Source organism: Bombus fervidus, chromosome 3 (assembly GCF_041682495.2).
Source record: "Bombus fervidus isolate BK054 chromosome 3, iyBomFerv1, whole genome shotgun sequence".
Lineage (NCBI taxonomy): Eukaryota > Metazoa > Arthropoda > Insecta > Hymenoptera > Apidae > Bombus > Bombus fervidus.
This window is the reverse complement of record NC_091519.1, coordinates 17,760,366-17,779,456: the sequence shown is the minus strand read 5'-3', so window position 1 is coordinate 17,779,456 and position 19,091 is coordinate 17,760,366. Positions and strand designations below refer to the sequence as shown.

The 19,091-nt window shown below is 37.2% G+C and overlaps 2 protein-coding genes across 2 annotated transcripts; one reads left to right on the top strand and one right to left on the bottom strand.

Annotated features, from left to right (window-relative positions):
* Positions 1 to 146: 146 nt before the first annotated feature.
* On the bottom strand, positions 147 to 1,792 carry LOC139985789 (uncharacterized). The gene is made up of 5 exons (XM_072000516.1): positions 1,490 to 1,792; positions 1,345 to 1,395; positions 1,138 to 1,272; positions 851 to 1,067; positions 147 to 780 (listed from the first exon to the last, which is right to left on the bottom strand). Exons 1-5 carry the CDS (start codon positions 1,597 to 1,599, stop codon positions 235 to 237), a joined length of 1,059 nt encoding a protein of 352 aa, XP_071856617.1. The 5' UTR covers positions 1,600 to 1,792; the 3' UTR covers positions 147 to 234.
* Positions 1,793 to 3,105: 1,313 nt separating this feature from the next.
* LOC139985606 (uncharacterized) lies at positions 3,106 to 12,510 on the top strand. Its single transcript, XM_072000167.1, has 6 exons — positions 3,106 to 3,823; positions 4,935 to 4,980; positions 5,869 to 6,099; positions 6,190 to 8,947; positions 9,092 to 9,323; positions 9,413 to 12,510. Exons 1-6 carry the CDS (start codon positions 3,767 to 3,769, stop codon positions 9,419 to 9,421), a joined length of 3,333 nt encoding a protein of 1,110 aa, XP_071856268.1. The 5' UTR covers positions 3,106 to 3,766; the 3' UTR covers positions 9,422 to 12,510.
* The last annotated feature ends 6,581 nt before the right edge of the window (positions 12,511 to 19,091 follow it).

The window sequence follows — 19,091 nt, the reverse complement described above, 5'->3', positions numbered from 1 at the left end:
TATGAAAATATAGTTTTTGTATATAATATATTTATATGTATAAAAGATAGAGTTTTGTTATTTCTGTATATTTATATATATATATGTATTCATATATGTATATATATGATATTGTAAGGACTATTTATTTAATAAAATAAAAAGTGTATTTGTATATTCGATATTTATTAACATGTAAGATAAGAAATTCTCTGGTTACATTCATGAAGTATATGATACTATTATGATGCGACATTATTTTCTATATTTGGGAACTTTCGCTGCTTTTGCACGATTAACGTTACCCTGTAATCGTTTGACTTTTAAAGGTAAATATTTAACATTTTCAGATGTATTAGTAACTCCCGAAAATTTTTTTCGTTTTGCCGGATGCTGATCTTCATGAATATTAATATATCTCGTATGTTTCTTTATATTTGTATCGAACTCATCAGAATCATAATTAGTTAAAGAAATAAAATTATTTTGTTCCTCTTTTTTCACAATGAGCTCATTTGTGGAACTTCCTGTTATGCCAGGTGGAACAAATGCCCTTTCTTTGCGTGAAGATCTATACATATATACATTTGTAGATACTGTATGTTTAATTGGCTCTGAGGAGACTCGAGATTCACTCTCAACGCTCCTTTTGTCTTCTTTATCCGATGTAATCTGTTCTAATGTTTCAATATCTTTGAACAATTGGAGACTATTTTTTGGTAAAGGTACATCCTTAAAAATATCACATATTGTTGTATAGAGAGGATAAAAATGATGATCTGTAAAATCCATCACGACATTCTGAAATCAAAATAATAAAAATAAAATAATATCAGCAAAATGTATCATTTATGTATTTAAATAATTATACCTTCAAGGCAAACGCAGCAGATGCAAATCCTATGGTGCTTAATGTTACAGTTTTCAATTTAGGCAACAATAATACTGGTATTTTCTTATTTTGTGCCATATAAATAACATGCTTTATTAAAAGCGGCGGTGAAATGTTCGCATCCATTAGAATACAACAGACATTGTTTTTTTCCAAAGATCTTGTGATATGATTTATGCCCAAGACCACAGAATTTCTAAAAACGTAAGTTTTAAAAGTATATGTAAATCAAAGAAATATGTAACAATATAGTTAAGAATATTTACACTAATTCTGAATTAGGAATATTCTCTTGTTTTAGAAGCGCTTCTTTTTTGGCTTTTATACGTTCTTCTTTTTTCATATGTCTAAGTTGTGACCATGGAATTAATTTAGACGGACGTTTTATAGATGGCATTAATCTATAAATATGAATTATAAAAGCATTAATTTATATCAATATCTTCTATGTTTTACAACTTTTTAAAACCTACTTGTTTAAAACATCTTCCAACAATGGACACTTTCCTTCATCAACAATTGGCCTAAAAATATATATATATAATGCAAATATAAACATTTTTTGTATGGTATCTTTAAAATGAAATTATTAATTAGAATTATAGACTTTACACTTACCAAAAACTATCTTGTGGTTGCGCTAAGACATTTCGTGATCCTTTGACTGATCCTTTTTTCGCTGACAATGACTGTCTCTGTTGTTGTTTTGTTAATATTGGAGTAGCCATAGCAAAAACATTAAAATATTGATATAGGTTAGCTTTCACGTAGACAAATTGCAGCACGATAGTATCACCATGATTAGTACCTCCTGTCGTGTCTTAACATGATAATGAAATCAGAGATGAGTAGAGAGAACTCTCATAACCATGAGGAAAATTCAACCAAAAACATATTTTACGAATTTACCGCTCCTGACGGTCAAATAACCGAACTATTCGCATATTTCTTTCTTCGGTATGTTTGGTGGGAGAAATAACTGTATGTATGGCGAAAGGAGAACTGTACCAAGTCGTTGACTCGAACAGAATTGGCCAAAAGCAGGGGTTTATTGTTAGTGGCAATTCGAAAATGAGCGGTAAAACGGTGAGTCGTATCATGAGCATCTATAAGTTTTTGATCATCATTTTCGTATGTGAAGAATAGTTTCACCTTCATTTGTCGAAGAACGGAATTAAATCATTTGAAAATTACGCAATTACACAAATTATATACAGAAAATTATGAACTCATTATAAAATTACATAATTAGTAAACTTACAACATAGGAGGTGACACGATTTCGATAATTCTTGGAATTTGATGTCACTACTCAGAACTTTCGAAAACTGTTTTGTGATCTTTTTTATGCTATTTCTATTTGAATTTCTCGTTTAATTTTTTTGTGGAAATGGTTAGAGAAACGGATAAATAAAAGGATCGTGAAATGCTGTTAAACTACTTTGGTTTGTTGAAACTCTTTCTAAACACATTTTATATGATTGTCTTGCAATAAATAATCTTAGTTTTTATTATATCGTATAATTATTTCCAACAAGCTGGTTGCTGCTTGTTGCTAATGATGGCTGTTGGTTATTGCTAACTGCTCTTGATATTATTATTGTTGTTTCTGTAATCATTGCAAAGAAACGCAATTTATTTCCGATGTTTCATTAAACTTATAAGCAATTTTTATTTTTTTCCACCTTTATCTTTCAGATCATCGATATGAGACATATTTCTACTCTTAGCGTACATACACACGTTTCTCCTACCGAAAGCACTATTAAGGAAATGTACATAAAGTTCCAGCGTTTGTCACTAGAGGTCCTTACTGTTTGTTCGCACTTTTCGGCTGACTTTTTAAACATTAAATCGGCGTTCTTTCTGCTCATCTTTGATTGAAACAACTTCTATCTATAATCTAGTTGTTGTTTAAAAGTTCCCCTTCTATATATTTATTCATCTTCTGCATTTTGCGATATTTTATCGGTTAGAAGAAAGAAAATCAAATTACATTAAGTGCAACAATTTGATTTTAACTTTTACAGATAGATGAGATCAATTTACATTCTAAGCACATGTATTTCAAAATTTACACTTTCAACTACTATAATTTTTATCCAAATTTCGAATGTAATTTATGAGAAATTAATTATTATTACAGCTACTGCTTCGAACCGTTGAATAGAATTTTTAGATCTTTATATATACATTTCGTAGATTAAAAGGAATGTAGGGAGAACGCTGTGTAATTAATTCGGAAGACATAATCACAAAAATTCACGAATTCACCTTCTTAATTAATTTCTTTTACTAATGAAAATTCAGTACATCATGAAGTATGATATACGTAATATATAAATGGACCATCGTTTGCGAAAGCTTACAAATTTATGTCGAAATAACATAAGGAATAGGAAGTAATATGTGAACTTTTAATTCTTTAAATTCAGTTTCCTATAGAGAATTCGAATCGTTAGCGCGAGAGCGGCGTGCGCCTGCTGTTGTAAACGGTACCCATCGATTCCAGCGGCGCTTGCGAAGAAAGTTTATCGAAGTAAAAAACGTAGATGCTACGCCACTGGACCAAAGTGCAGGGGAATGGATAATGTGCAGAATACGGTTTCGAAAGGGAGCAGGACCGCAGTAGTGCACGCAGCAAGTCAAGATTGTCAAGATGGATGCTCGGTGCCGTCGGTGCGGAGTATGGATTTTGCCGCGTGATTCGTAAACGAGAATTGTCATTGTTGTTCAGTGAGCAAAAAAGAAAAACGTGCGTCGGGAAGCATTGTTGTTCATGGTGTTCCAAGGTGTTCCATAGTGTCTCAGTATGCAGCGTTAAGTAAACGGAATGCTTTCATATAGTGATGAGAAAAGCACCTAAAAGCAGTGCGGTAGTAGCGGCCTTCTACAATGGTGGATAACAATTGTATTATCGAGGGAAACGTCAAATTTCGCGACGGCAAAAAGGTAAGTACTTTCGTTCGAATTTTTTCTCAAACACTTATCTTTTTTTTCATTTACCATCGAGGTATCCAATTAATATCGGCAGAATAATTGCTTAATTCAATATTCGTTAAAATAACATGGTTTAATTTATCTCATAAATCTGTGTAATGTAATATTACACGATGCTCGTTCGTATTCTCGCGAAGAAATTTAACGATGCTCCGCTCTGATAGATCATAATTCAAAGCAACCTTACGTTCATGTTTAATTATTCCAAAGACACTTGAGTACGGTACAGTTTCAATAAAAAAATTATATAATGATGTAAGGATCTTGCGCTAACGCGCTCGTCAAACAGTTATATACACGTATATACATTGCATGTAAGGTGTATATGTATAAGCATTCAATGAATCAATGAAAAATATGAAAGTCAGAATTCAACTAAAATGTGATTAAATTTTGTCTCTCTTGTGAACACACACCATAAATTGTAGTAATATGTTGAAAATTATGTTGCAAAAAAATTTATAATTTTATACATTCAATTAAAACTTTATCTACATAGTTAAATATTAATTAGCAGCCATGCTTCATGTAGTAATTGAAAACTTGAATGTTTCAATGAGCCTGTCTTAGTATCAAATATTTATTTCTTTATGCCCATTGAAATTTAAGTACAATAGTGAAGTTTATTTGTCATGGGCAAGAAGTCAAATTAAGGTATCCTGATGTGATTTCAATGAACATTACAACTTTTAAGTAGTTTGTTGAAGGCTTAAGGAAGTATTTAATGTGAAAGAAACGAAGAGCCACAAAGCCATAAAAAGCTAGCTCATTTTCTTTTATTTACATTCGGGCATCAAAGAAATCATTCAGATGAGAAAGGGTAGGAAACTCTTTTATTTTTATCACAGGGGTACGGAGGGTCTGAATAGATTCAGGCAAATGTGTATTACATATGTATATGTTTCCCTGCATAATAAGTGTATGCAAACATGTAGCATACTAATATATGATATTCATGCATATGATTACTAGTCATGTTTGTCGACACTGTATCAAATGATATCAATTTAATAAAGCAATTATGTCTGTATCGAGTTATTCAAAATTGTTTGTTGCATTACAGTGGAAATCAAGATGGTGTGTCATGAGGAAGTTGTCACCGGTTGCAGGTAAAAATGTGTTTTTTATATTCTTTTAATGGACTTCATTTTTATTTTTGACAATTAAGGAGTATACTTGATAAGGAATCACTTTGCCTTTTATGTCACCTACAGAAATATAAGCTATTATTACTAAACATAAAACATGAGAAATCAACTGTAGATAGTAGACAGGAAGTGTTGGATATTTTATAGCACATATCTCTGTTCTTGGTGTCAAAGATGAAAGCACTTCCCTTTTTATATAACATCTGTGCATTCCTCACAATGAATCATTCTTGTGCACCATAAGAATGAGTCCCTTTAATCTTATCAATGCTGATAAAAAAAATGATAATGTTTGAGCTACAAGGAACAAGGGAATGCCAGATGTTGCAAACTGACCCTAAAAAGCAATGCCAATTCTATTTCCTACCACATTCCTAATCATATCTTCTGAAAGAATTTCCTTACTTGTTATCAGCATAAAGAATCTCTCCCTCTGATTCTGTCCAAGGGTGGCAGCTGGCACATCTGTTATAGATTGACTAGCTGGAGAAACAAAAAATTTCCAAGAAGAGCTTTGCTTCTGGCAATAACCATTAATACCTGACCCTAGTAACTCGAGGATATTTTAAAACTTAGGGACACCAGTACCTCATAAATTTTCTTTAGGGAGAATTAGTAAGAGTACATAAAAGGGTCTCAGAATGGATTTAGTGCGTTTCTACGTCTGTATAACTGTATTAATAGCATGTTGTGCTCGTCAGTTAGCGTGTGAAGCGTCGTTGACACATTTCGTTCGAACGATCTTCGATAAAAAGTACTCGTTAAAGAAATTTTTCATTAAAAAGTCTTCGACCGTTTGCATATTTCAAACAATGCACGTTGTTTAGAAAACGTTATACTCCTTTGTAGATTGTCTTCATTTACAACTTTACGGAGATAGCAAGGATCGATATAAGCAAGGTCAAACGAAAGCTTCATTAAGTTTGCAACATTTTCTCGGCGTGGAGAGTGGTTTCACTCTTGACAAGGAATCCAATACTATAGCTATAATATGCCAAGACGTGACGGTTGTTCTGGCTTTCGATACTAGAGAACGATTGATACAATGGCAAGTGAAAATCTCGAACAACTTGGGCGAAGGTATGCATCTTCGAAAAAAAAAAAAAAAAATTAAAAAAATCAGCAATTAAAAATTCACGATCTACCACAATATTTATTTTACTCCCACAGATCAGCAGTTCCTGATACTGATCTCCACGGTTCCATCGAAAGCGAAACTCACGAATGGACCAGCACATTTACACATTCAAGATCGTCGTTTTTGCATCACCGTCGGCATACCTCCCAGATTAGTCGGTATTTGGGAAATCGCGCATCTGCGACGATATGGCGTGGTGGAAGGACGATTCTGCTTCGAGGGTGGTTCGAGATGCGGCCGAGGAGAAGGTCTCCACGTGTTGATAACGGATCAAGGAGAAGATATCGTGAAGATGCTGCAATTAGCGGCAGAGGGGAAGCTGACCAAAAAACGACCGGTTAGCAGAGAACAGATAGCGCAGGAGAGCCCGCGTCGTCAATTCTCTCGATCGGAAACGAGGGCCAGCGATTTTTTCCCCTCGGCTGTTTACTCGTCCACATATGAAGAGCAGTGCGACAGCTGCAAGAACGAGAGCTCCCCCTATTGGTCGTCCACTGAGAGTAGGCAACAAACAGAACTCGACAGGGATTACAGTAGCAGAGACACCGTCTCCGTGTCGGAATTGACCGATCAGCCAGGGGAATGGCGCAGCTGTTCTCTTACTCGTCAAGGTACATCCGCTCTAGAAAGATGCGCTAGTTGTATCAGCAAGCTAGGAACTGTATCCAAATCGTCGACTTTAGCCACCACGACTGGAGCAAGCAGTATAGGCAGTCCAGCAGGAACGATGAATAATTTTGGTTGCCATCTACAGCCACGTACGCTCGATCGGTTATCGTTATCCTCGTACAGTAGTAGCAGCCACGACAGTGACTATTCCAGTTCGCAGCAGATGGAATGTCATTGCTCGCAAAATTCAAAGAGCTCTCAACAACAAACGAGCGTTCATCGCGTATCGCCAAGCCCTAGCGCACTGCCACCGAGACCTCCGAAACCGTCCCAAAACACTGCCACGAAGAAGGTTAAGAAACCTCCTATGCCCTTGCCAAACGAACAAGTTTGCGTGCACTCGCGTAGCAAGCAGCAGCTGGTTGTACGAAATGCAACCGCGGCTGCTGGTCCTTACGAGAATTACGACGTACCCAAAACGATCTTGGGCCATCATATGCTGTTAGAACAAAGTTCCCAACCGGATCAGTATTACGACACGCCAAGGAAAATTAAAGAATGTCTAGCACTGCCAAAAACTTATCCTAATTACGATACGCCACAGGCGCCTCAAGCTGTGGTATTACAACAATGTGGTTGTCCGGCTAAACTCACCGTTCAATCTCCCAGATCCTCGGGATGTCCCTGCCAAAACATGATGAGTTGGGCTGGTTTTGTATTGCCGTATTGCAGACGTGGAGCAGGAATTGAACCAACCGGTGTTGCCGTACATCCCGTGAAACTTTCCGGAGAAGGTAAGATGCCTGTTGTGAACGCGAGCGGGGAGATCGCGATTTACGCGACGGCGAAACGGCCGAAAAAGTCGGAGAAGTCGGAGAACGACGAAGACAAGAACAAAGACAATTGCGAATGCCCAGAGAATAGAACAAACAATTACGAGAACGTGGAGCCTGTTATCGACAGGCAACCTGAGTCCAAACAAACGAATTACGCGAACATAGACTTTACCCAATCTCTCGAACACTACGAAAACAGTAAAGATCTTTTAGCAAAGAGTGGAATTTCACAGGAGGAAATTGAAAAGTTTTCCAATCAAATTAAGGACGAGACATCTGAACCGCCCACAGAAGATTCGTCCAAGATATGCCAGAAATGTGGCCACGTTAAGGACCGGGAGAACGATTACTTAGTCATGGATCTCGAAAAGCAAACACCAAAGAAACCGTTCTCTGGATACCTACCGATGCAGCCAGCGCACAATGCTTGTTCAAAGGAGATTCTGTCGAGAATTTGTAGCGGTATAAAGAGCTCGAGTAACCCTGCGTTATCAGGTTCCGCGTTAAGCGAGGGAGGGAAAAAGAGATCCGATTCTGAATTTCGCGTTCCAGGTTCGGCGATGTTGTCTAGTCCGTACCTTAGACGCCGTTACCTGGAAGGAAATAGCGGGACAGAATCCAACGGGAACATTGGTCTATTGTTGAGAAAAAGATCTTACTCTGCGGAATCTGCACACTATTTGGACGATGAGAATCATACGTTCCCATCGACGTTGACCATTCACAAATGTTCCAGCGAAGCGGACAAAGCTTCCCTGGTTAGAGGGGAGAATCATTCTCCGTGCGTTAACTCAGAGGTCAAGATAAATCAAGATAGCGGGCAGATATCGATAACTTCACCTCAGCCGTCATTCATAAAAATTCGACGCTCCTCTTCCGTTCCATCCAAGACCGGTCACAATAGAGACTCTTCTAGTAGCAACGACTCAGGCGTTTCTACGGGATCTCTTAGTCACAGAACGGCGGAATTTGTCGAGTTCGAATTGTCATTGGCCCCATCGACGTCGGCGAGAAAGCAAAACGTGTTGTCTGTCTATAGGAAGAGTCCACCGCCTACGTGTTATCACAGCAGCCTACCAAGGAAGTCCAAGTCCAGCGATCCGCTTCGAGAGTTGTCGTTTCAGTTTCAAAAGATTAAGATTCCTACAAAATCCTCTTCAGCGGAAGCCGATATTCCCACGTGTTTGCCGAAGGCCACGAAAGGATTCAATAGTCCAGGGGAAGTGTCTAATGCTCCCTATATCGACTCGCGAAGCACAAGCAGCGGTACATCCGATATGTCCGACTACATCGAGACACTGTCGTTGTCATCCCACTCGTCATCCGATACGCCAGACAGTCTGAGGTAAGGTACTCGTGTAGAGAATGTAATTGTTACGTTTTCTTAGAGCTTCTTCGCCCTCTAGCGAAGAAACACCGACCAAGCGTAGTAGAAGAGGCCATTAAGAAGAGAAGATGAATGCTCAGTCTTTTTCTCGGTTTTTTGCAGACTGGGTGGCAGAGCAGTGGCAACGACGCTTCGTCCTCGCAGCGGGAAAGAGTATTACAAGATTGACAGAAGTATTCTTGTTGAGCAAGGAAGAACGTTGACGACGTCATCCGCCAATTACGCGAATATTACCCCGGTGCTTGAGAAAAGCGAGTCCCCTTCGCCTGGATACATGAGTAGCTCTCCCTTTGAACAGCCACAACCTACTCGTGAACACTTTTTGTTTCCCGATGTGAGTAGAATGATTAACGGAATTGTTGCATTACGATTACGTTAACTGTCTGTTAATAATTTATGCTTATTGTTTTATTCTTTTTACAGGAAGCTTGAACATAGTAACACTGTTTGGCAAGAGAGCGGAAAACTTGAAGTTCCTAGGAATTCCAAACAAAACCAGTAAGAGTATTCATGGTAGAAATTATAATCGGGGCATCGTGACTTTTTACACTATACGCGGGTATCTAGTAACTGACCATTAACGCTTTTCGAAGCAGCACACGGTATGAAAGGTGCATTTCGTTAAACCGGGAAGAACGAGGATATCATCTTCCAGTGGTCCAAGGTACAGGAATCATAGTAAGGAATTTATTCAGGACGGTTATCTTTCTGCGTTCTTTATGTCTTTTTATGATAATGTCTTCTTACAAAGCGAATCCGCACAATCAAAAAGAACCTAACGGAGTTAGGGAGTTTTCGTAAGAGAATCTAGGTTCTAGCGTATAGTCGAAATGAAGTCAATATACAATTGAAATACTTCCTACAACGACTCAAACAATTTCTAAAATATGCTCAATAAGAAACTGTAATAGTTTGTATAGTAAGAATCCTGCCCTAGGATAAAAACAAATGTGTGCATCGTATACTTTATATGAGTATATCGTTTTTTGGATATGTTTTATTTTATATGAGTATACTTCTATATAGGGTATTGTACAGCGGTTAAACCAGAGGATTGCAATCAATGCATTCTGTGTTTATACTGGTTAACAACACGATACCATCGATTTACATTCTAAAATATACAACCAAAAGATAAAGCAGATGGAGAGAAAGAAAGAAAAGAAAATGCAATGAAAGTAGTCAGTTGCATAGCGTTCACAGGGTTTTCAAATCTTTACTAGTTATTTTCTAAAGGCTTAAGATAACATTTATATAGCCGTGAAATGGTCTTCTTTTTAACGAGATTTATATGGTGGATATCGTAGTCTCTGGGCAATCAAAGATGGCACTATGTATAGATTATAAACAAGATTTAAATAAGTCCTAAGGATACGCGAACTGATATAAAACTCGAATTATTTTTATTGAACATTTTAATGGTTCATGGGCAGACATTTTTATTCGTAATCATTCTCGTCGTAATACGTTCCCATCTTTACACATTCATGTACATTCGATTTCATATGATTTTCCTACTAGATTTACGTAGATCTACGCAACGAATTAGTTCTTAGAATCATAATTGCAATATTATATTTCTCTTCTCATTTTTTATTCGTAATAGTAGCAAACGTACTTAAGATATTTTTTATTCGTACTTAAGATATATCTATGTCGTTTCGTATGCGCGAAGAACGTATATGTCTATGGAATTCTTTACGAAAAAAAGCGACAAAAAGATAAAAAAAAAAAAAGAAACGAAGAATATTTATTTTTACTTCAACGGTGCAGGATCTTTTTGATAATAAAAGTATATCGTAGACGATTAAGCGAGGGAGCTAGTACGACGTATCGAAGGGAAATCGAACTAGTTAGGCCTATTTTACGTCTGCACGGCTTCGGACTTTCTTTTGATCGTCATTAACAAAAAAAGAAAAAGATTGATTATATATGCGCGAGCTGTAATTGCGAATTTTTTCATGGCATGCAATTTTTCTTGCTTATGTCGAAATCGCGCATGAAAAGCAATAAAAAAGAGAAATAAAACAATGAAACGCGCGCAAGGTTACGCGATCGTTAACAGAATCTTGCACCGAGGATAATCGAGTTTTGGAACGCGCTGGTCGGGCTGGTCGATATTGATATTATGCAATGCAGTGATACTGAACGCAATAATAGAAGTGCTAGGAGTTATATGGCCATTAAGAATGAAAAGAAAGAAAAGAGAGAAAGAGAGAGAGAGAGAGAGAGAGAGAGAAATGAAAGAATCGATATCGAGTGTTTTCGCAATTGAAATATATTAAAGCGGATTATTCTCTGTTTCATGTACATGTTACGCTCCGCGGAGTGGATAATCAAATCAGTATTCAGAATCAAAAAGATCAACGGTAACGTGGGTTTACCACGCGTATTAGAGGTTCATTGAACAATGTAAAGTTAACCGGGAATCATGATTCAACGACAATATAGCTTGTATTCCCACCCCCGTCGCCCCTCTCCAACACTCAAGGAATTGTTTTCATCGAGCCGGAACAGAATTTGTAATATACGATAAATTGTAATAACTCTCTAACACTACTACGTCCGTCGATGATTTTTCGAGGTTATGTTCTGGTCTAACCTTTTTTTTACTTTTTTCTATCAGAGCAATCGCAACTATCGCTGTAGCAACGCCACGCTTGTCCTTTTTATCACGCCGCGGTTTTTTGTAAGGATCCAAAGCGAAACGAGCCACGAGCAACTAGCTCTAAAGGCTGTTTCGCATACAGAGCGATTATGTATAAAGAATTATATACTTACAGTTGACTTTATAACGAATTGTAAAAGTATTAAAGTAGTATTAATCACAAGACTGAATGAAAAAGAAAAAGAAAAAAAAAAGAAAAGAGAGAAGAATGAAATAATAGTTGCTGTGTGATTAAATCGTAGGAAATATCTAAAGAAGCTAGATTTATATATCATTTTTTGTTCACGCGTGCGGCTCCCTTCGAGCGCCATTTTCCGATTAACCATTTTTAATCAGGGAGACTCTCCTCTCCTTTTTATTTTCTACTCTGCATTCCGTGCATCGAACCTGTGTCTGTGTCTTCTATAATATCGTAGATATGGCGAGACGTAAACGCGATAGAAAAGAAAAATACGGAAAAACAAAAATAAGGTTAGACACTTGTCGTGCTTGGCAAATTTAACAGGTACCAAGCCACTCTGCTCTGTCCAAGCTGTCCGAATTTCATATGCTTAATTACATTACGAGAAACACGTATTCTCCATACGAATGATTTATAGAACACGGCACGAAGGATGCTTGTCGAGCAAGAATCGTACGAATATTATTAAAACGTCAAGATTATCCGAACGTAGAATTAAATCGATCGACCTTTATATTTCTCTCGCGAGGGTCGTAGAGACCCGGAGGAAGTTGTTAGAACGTAACGTCGAGAAAAGGTATAATCTTTAGGATACAAGCTGACATTGTACCCCACGATTTTCCAGTAAATAGTGTATAATATTAAAAGGAATAATAGAGATGCGTGACGAGAGTGCGTCCACGGATTTATTACGCGACTCTATTATACGTTGCATCCGATGATTCCCAATCGAAAAGAACGAGTTTCGAAGCGATCAAAAAATGAAACGTCTCGGCGAGAGTGTACCGTTTAACGTGATCGCTATTATCGATTCTACGTGGTGGCGTAAGAATTGGGAATCGGTTCTATGAACACATGCTAGTCAAAGTTAAGTACTATCGTAGCGATAATATATTTTTACTGTAAAAGGGACTATCGCGGACAGGTCGAAGGCCGAGCACGCGCCTCATTGTACGGAAGGGGCTCGTTATTCGAGCGACCAAATCGCCAATCGAATCGTCTCTTTCTCTTTATCATTCCATTTATAGAAATATATTCGATTGCAACGTACAAAAATCGAATCGTATCGCGTAGTTACAAAGCTATAGTGACGATTGCATTTATAATAAGACTTCTTAAATGCTAACAAGTAAGCTTCTAGTCAGCAAAGGATCAATCCGAAAAGTACGAAGAATAATCAAATCGAGTTTCTCACACGTTTCCATACAACGTGTTCGATACTCTCTGATACGCTCTAGAAAAAACACGATCCCTCCAGGCATTCGAACGAGCTTGAGACGAGATGACGAGGAATTGCTGGAAGTCGTGAAGACGCGTGCCGGCCTTCGAGCCTCGAACAACCATATCTAAGAATTTACTAACGATATTATTGATCACGAATAGTGAGTAACGTTTTTCGAGGGTATTATATATAATATATATAATACATATATATATATATATAATATATGCTCTGTTTATAATTTCTGTACATATAGTCGGTGTGTGGCATTAGCGTAACCAAGGTTTCTTTATTTTGTGATCCGAGAGAATCGCCGCTAGAGAAGATGAGGCACGACTTTTACTTAATGTATATAGGAGATAATATACAGAAAGAAGAGAATGGAACGGCTCGAGAGGAGATTGAGAGATATCTATCTAGCGTGACGAAATGCGCCGAGATCGTCTTCGGTAACCATTAACGCGTTTCGATTGATTTCGCTCGCGCGTGACAATGCCGCTTCGTGTAATTGCACGTTCAACGATGGAATAATTGGTTCGCGAAAAACAAAGAGAGAAAGAGATTTAATGGCGGGAGAACCGCGAGCGGTCCGTATTGTCGTCGTCAGGGATTATTTATGCGATACGAGCAATCTGAAACGCTTTACCGCGCGTACACATATATACACATGTACACAAACAGAGACACACGTACACACAGAGATATTGTAGCATACGAACGTCAGAGACAAAACCAAAAAGGTAAGAAGAGAGACAGATAGACTGGCGATATTTGTTCTCTCCGTGTGAATTTAAATCTGTCTTTTTTTTTTTTTTTTTTTAATGTGTGTACAATGGTTTCGCGATCGGTTTTCGAGAGAAGAAACTAATCGCGAATCATTTGTACGTACACACGAACACAGATGCATAAGCAATCCGTTCCTCGTGGCTATCGATGCTATCGACTCGACTCGAAAGTATTCTCGATTGCACGCGATCGTAGTAATTACGGGTAAAAACGGGGGAAGTGCAATCGAGAGGGACGCGCTACGTCTTCCTACGCTCTTCGACTCTTACTTAACGCGTTCTCGTTTCTTCTTCTGCGATATCGTCGAGCCACCGATAAAAGGATATTTCAGTTCGACGAACTGCTAATGGCCGTTTGCTTCTTAAAGTACATTCTTAAGGTACATCCTTCTTATATTTCGAGTATACGATCTCTGGTTGGATGATTCATGGTCGTACTTTTGACAGTACCAAGAAAGTTACAGGAAGTTTGTTATAACTCTATTGCGATTCTCGAATTTGTATATATCGATCTTTCGATATTCAATTTTGCAAACGAAAATAGATCTTTGATGTTTGACGAAAATGGCTAACCTGAAATTACACTGGCAAACTTTTCCGTACTTTGTACGATTTTTGTTGATTTTTTAACGTTAGAAAAATATAACTCTCTATTGTAATTACATAGAATACGCGATACGAACAACGATTATTTACGCTGTCCCGATTAATTAGAAAATTACTCGACCAGTTATCATTCGACGAGATTCTCAATAAAATATTCATCTTCGATTTGTAATCTATCTACACTCGATTTAAATACGCTGCTTTTCTTCTTAATCGTTTTGAGAAGCTTTACGCGTACGATCCAACCGTCTCCGTGTGCCAGGTAAAGAAAAGAAAAGACGTTAAGCGCAAGAATGCGAGGGCTATTTCGACGAGACCGATAGCATCGAGTCACGAAGTCTCCTGTACATACTTCTGCCGCAGACAGTCTGCTGATCAGACGGACGATGATCGTGTGCAAATGAAAGAACGCTATAGATATAACGAAGTAACACGTTGGTTGCACGCGAGTCATTCCAAGCGAGTTGGTTCCGCGTAAACGATTCGCATGTGATGAATACCGTGCCATCTTTATTCAGCTATTATTTATAACCTTAAAATGGCACGCGTTAAGGCGATAGATGTGTACTTACGTGAAAGAATCGGAAAGGGGAATGCGTGAATTCCACTAGGCGATAAGGGCATACATTGCAAGAGCACCGAGAGAAGGAGAGAAAAGAAAAATGAGCAGATCGGAATCCGTTTACTTTGACAATCCGTTCTCGACATAAAACGAAAGAAAATATTCAGTTCGGACTGTTCGAATGTACTACAAAGGATTCGAAAGAACGATCCTCGTTTTAAGCGAAGATATCGTTCAGAGAAATAGAGAAAATTTTATATAAAGCCAATCGCGAGAAATCGTCCTTCGACAGTGTGTTTAAGTTCTACTTCCCCCCTCCCCCCACCCCCTTGAAAGAGTTCTACGAATTAGAAGAGGAAAATATATAGAATGGAAAGATGGTATTTTACAATTGTAAGACGGAAGGTGTTTGTTGTCGAGAATCTCGAGAAAATATTTAATATACATAAATGCCGCGTTTATTTTCGAAATCCTCATTATTATAGCGTAAACATCGACGCGTTTAATGGCGCTACGATGAATTCGACGGATTGAAAGGAAAAAGAGCAAACGAAACGATAAAGCGACGGGAGCTTACGTACCGGGCCATAATCACACGTTTAGAACGCATTCCATCGAACGGTGAATGGAAATTTCCGATCGATTTATCTTTTTCGAAGTTTTTTATAATCAAGGTAAGCGGGTGCGTGTGAATGAGCGAGGATGATCGAAGAAAAAAAAAAAGAAAAAAAAAAGGAAAAAAAATTCATTATTACGTATTTCGTAAGTAAATTATAAAAGGAACTCATACACAGTTTGTAGCGACTCGAGTCACTGATTTATTAAGAAAGTAGAAGAAATAAAGAGATTAAAAAGAAATTCTCCGTTTACTTCTCCTTCTGTCTATTCCTTGATTTTTATAGGAAACAGATTATCGGGCGATAAGATCGTTAAGAGACGGGTTGTGTAACAAAAAAGGTTCGATTTATTGTTCGTAACGTATATTAAAACAGATGTATAATATCGACAGAGCCAATATAATCTACGATCGCGTTGTTCTTTAGTCTCTTCACATTTAACTAGATTTTTTGTTTTGTTTCTTACAGGTATACCTCACAAAAATACACTTCTCTCTGTTTGTAACATTCCTTATTCTTTACGGGAGCAGTTACGAGTAATAAAAATATCGTTCGACGAATTTCATCGTTCATCATGCGCGACGTGAACGATTCTTCGCGTTATTTATTTGTTTCCTCTTTGTTCTCGCGTTTAAATATGTATCTTTATTTTATGTTACTTTATTTTGTTTTGTTTGTCATCACAGATTACTCCTTCCCGAAAGAAACACGCAGGCCATAGCGTTCGATCTCTTTTTTCCCCTAACAGTTTCTAACGCGGTAAATTCAATTGACGCACGACGTGCTTCTTTTCTTTCTTTCTTTTTCGTTCGATGATTAACCACGCCATTGTTCGTTTTTTAATACGGTCGACGACCGACGTTTATCCAGGGTCGAAAAAATTCTATCTCTCGAGAGTAACTCGACTTACGACGTTTACGTACGCGATATACGTAACAATATGTATAATATATATAACAGTGTCAGCGATAAAAGCGCTCGTCCCTTTCTTTCTCATTTCTTCTCTTCTTTTTTTTTTTTTTTTTTTTTTTTAATCCTTTTCCTCTACGTATATAAAGAAACGAATACGTTAGATAACAATTACGTAAAACGAGCGTAGCACGAGTGTGTGTACTTCTTATATATAATATACTGCGTATTTTTTTTTTTTTACTTTCTGGCACAAAAGTTAATATTAACGTACACGGTAAGAGATCTGTACAAAAATAAGGAGCAGCATTTTAAGCGATTATTTCTTGGCGAAAATTCGACATTCGAGAAACTTTACTTTCTCCCTGCGTTTTCCTAGTTATCCTTCTAAACCTTGCCCGAGTAAACCTTCTTCGTTCTCTACTTTCGCTTGCTTTTCTTCAAACTGCGCCTCCCCGCGCTACGGCTGATCCTATAGTTGCACATTTAACAATTTGTTCAATTTTTGTTAAATCATGTATACTTAGCGTGTGTATATATATATATATATATAGTATATTCTAAGATTTCCTATAAAAAAGAAGTTTTTTTTTTTCGTCGCATGGTTAACCAACAACCGTACGATTATGCGAAACACACACACACACACACACGCTCTTTCTATAAACTCAACGCGTCGTAGAACGATAGAAATTTCTATCGAAAAATGTTTGTACTCGATAGATACGAGTACCATGGGATCCGTGTTTGTCATTAGACTCGCGAAATCGTACGGCTGACGCTACCCTAAAGTTTCCTATAAAAATAATACAACAAGCTTCGCTATGTTATTATACATATATAAGTCGGTAGCCGTACGATCTTACAATTATAACAAAATAATTAATATCGTTACGCGGCAACAATCGATCGGTAAATTGCGTCTCTTTCTAGTCCCTAAGCGTAAAGAGTATGATCTATTCTCGATGTTCGATAGCTTGTACAAGAAAAAAGAAAAAAAAAAAAAAAAAAAAACTATATCATCCTGCTCGTAGACGGTAAAATCAAATAACGATTAACTGCTATACAGGCGTATCTCGCGAAAAACGGATTGACTAGCGATTATTTAAAAACGTTCTATATAAAATCGAGTTGTTATCCTCGGAAATACGATCGGAGAAACGAACGGAAGATGATGAGAGGTCGAAACTAGACGGGCGAGCATCGAGCGTAACGAACGAGTTATTAATACGTATAAGAAGAATTAGTCGATGCCTCGATTCTCGAACAATATTTTTATATAAGTCTACTATATAACTACTATAATCTTTCTTTATTCGAGCAACGTATCGAGACTGTGATATTAAATATCGGACGTGAATATCGTATTAGTTGCACGATACATGTATTTTGGGCGTTGTTCTTCCAAGTTTCACCGTAAGTTCATCGTTCGACGGTAGTACGGTCACCCTCTTTTTCAGGCGTTGAAGTCTCCAGCGTCTATTCAATGGCACTTGCACTGTGAAGCTTACATAGTATATGTACATGATACAAGTACATAATGCCTTTAAGGGTTTGTACGTTGATACATAATCGGTATCGTTTAGATAACATCTTTGGCTTCGAAGCGTCTTATTATCCTTCATTTCAATTCTTTTCATTCTTCATCCCAAAATACATTTATTAAAAGCTCAATGAAAATATTCTGCCGAGATATTACACGTGCTCTTCCTATGCTGTACACCTCTTGTCGTTATCTCTTTCCATGATAAATTTATTAATTTTTCTTCCATCCCTCGATGCTATTTTATTAATTAGACACTCGCTAAATTGTCTTGGTCAGTCTATGTACATATATATATATATATATTAATATATGCGTGATTTTTCTCTGTAAGACTGTATGATATTTTCGTAGATATTTCTCGTTTTAAGACACAACAGTAACTCCAGTCCGCTATATAAGAGAATAATTATAATCGTTCAACGTGTTTAGAGGGAATCGGGGAATCGAGAATCCCTAAAGTTGCGCTCAAAAAGATTTTGCTTTTTTGTATCCTTTTTTTTCTTTTTTGTTTTTCGTTTCTCGTCAGTTCGCTTCTTCTTCGAATAAAAATTAATCATTCGTGTCGATGTTTGTAAATAAATCGAAAATTACGATAACTAGTGCACAACGGTCTCTACGCAACGCGATACAACAATGGAAAACGATTAAATTAATATAACGCTGTCTGTTACAAATACATACGCGCATCTACGTATACTGTACCAAGCTGGTTCTCTGTAAATTCATGCTATATTAAAAAAAGGTCATAAAAATTGCGGTAAAAGGTCCTAGTAAAAACTTATCTACCTTCGTTAAATGAATTCGTTGAAAGGAAGATAACGATAACGAAAAAAAAAAAAAAAAAGCGAAATATAAAAATCGTAACGAACGTTTAAAAAACGCCACTTCACGGACGTTGGAAAACGAGAGCTGCTTTTTATAACTATTCAAGACTAGACCTACAATTGGCTACTAAGATAATTAAACTCTATCTGTCGTTATCTCTTTCGTATAGTTTCCTAAATGT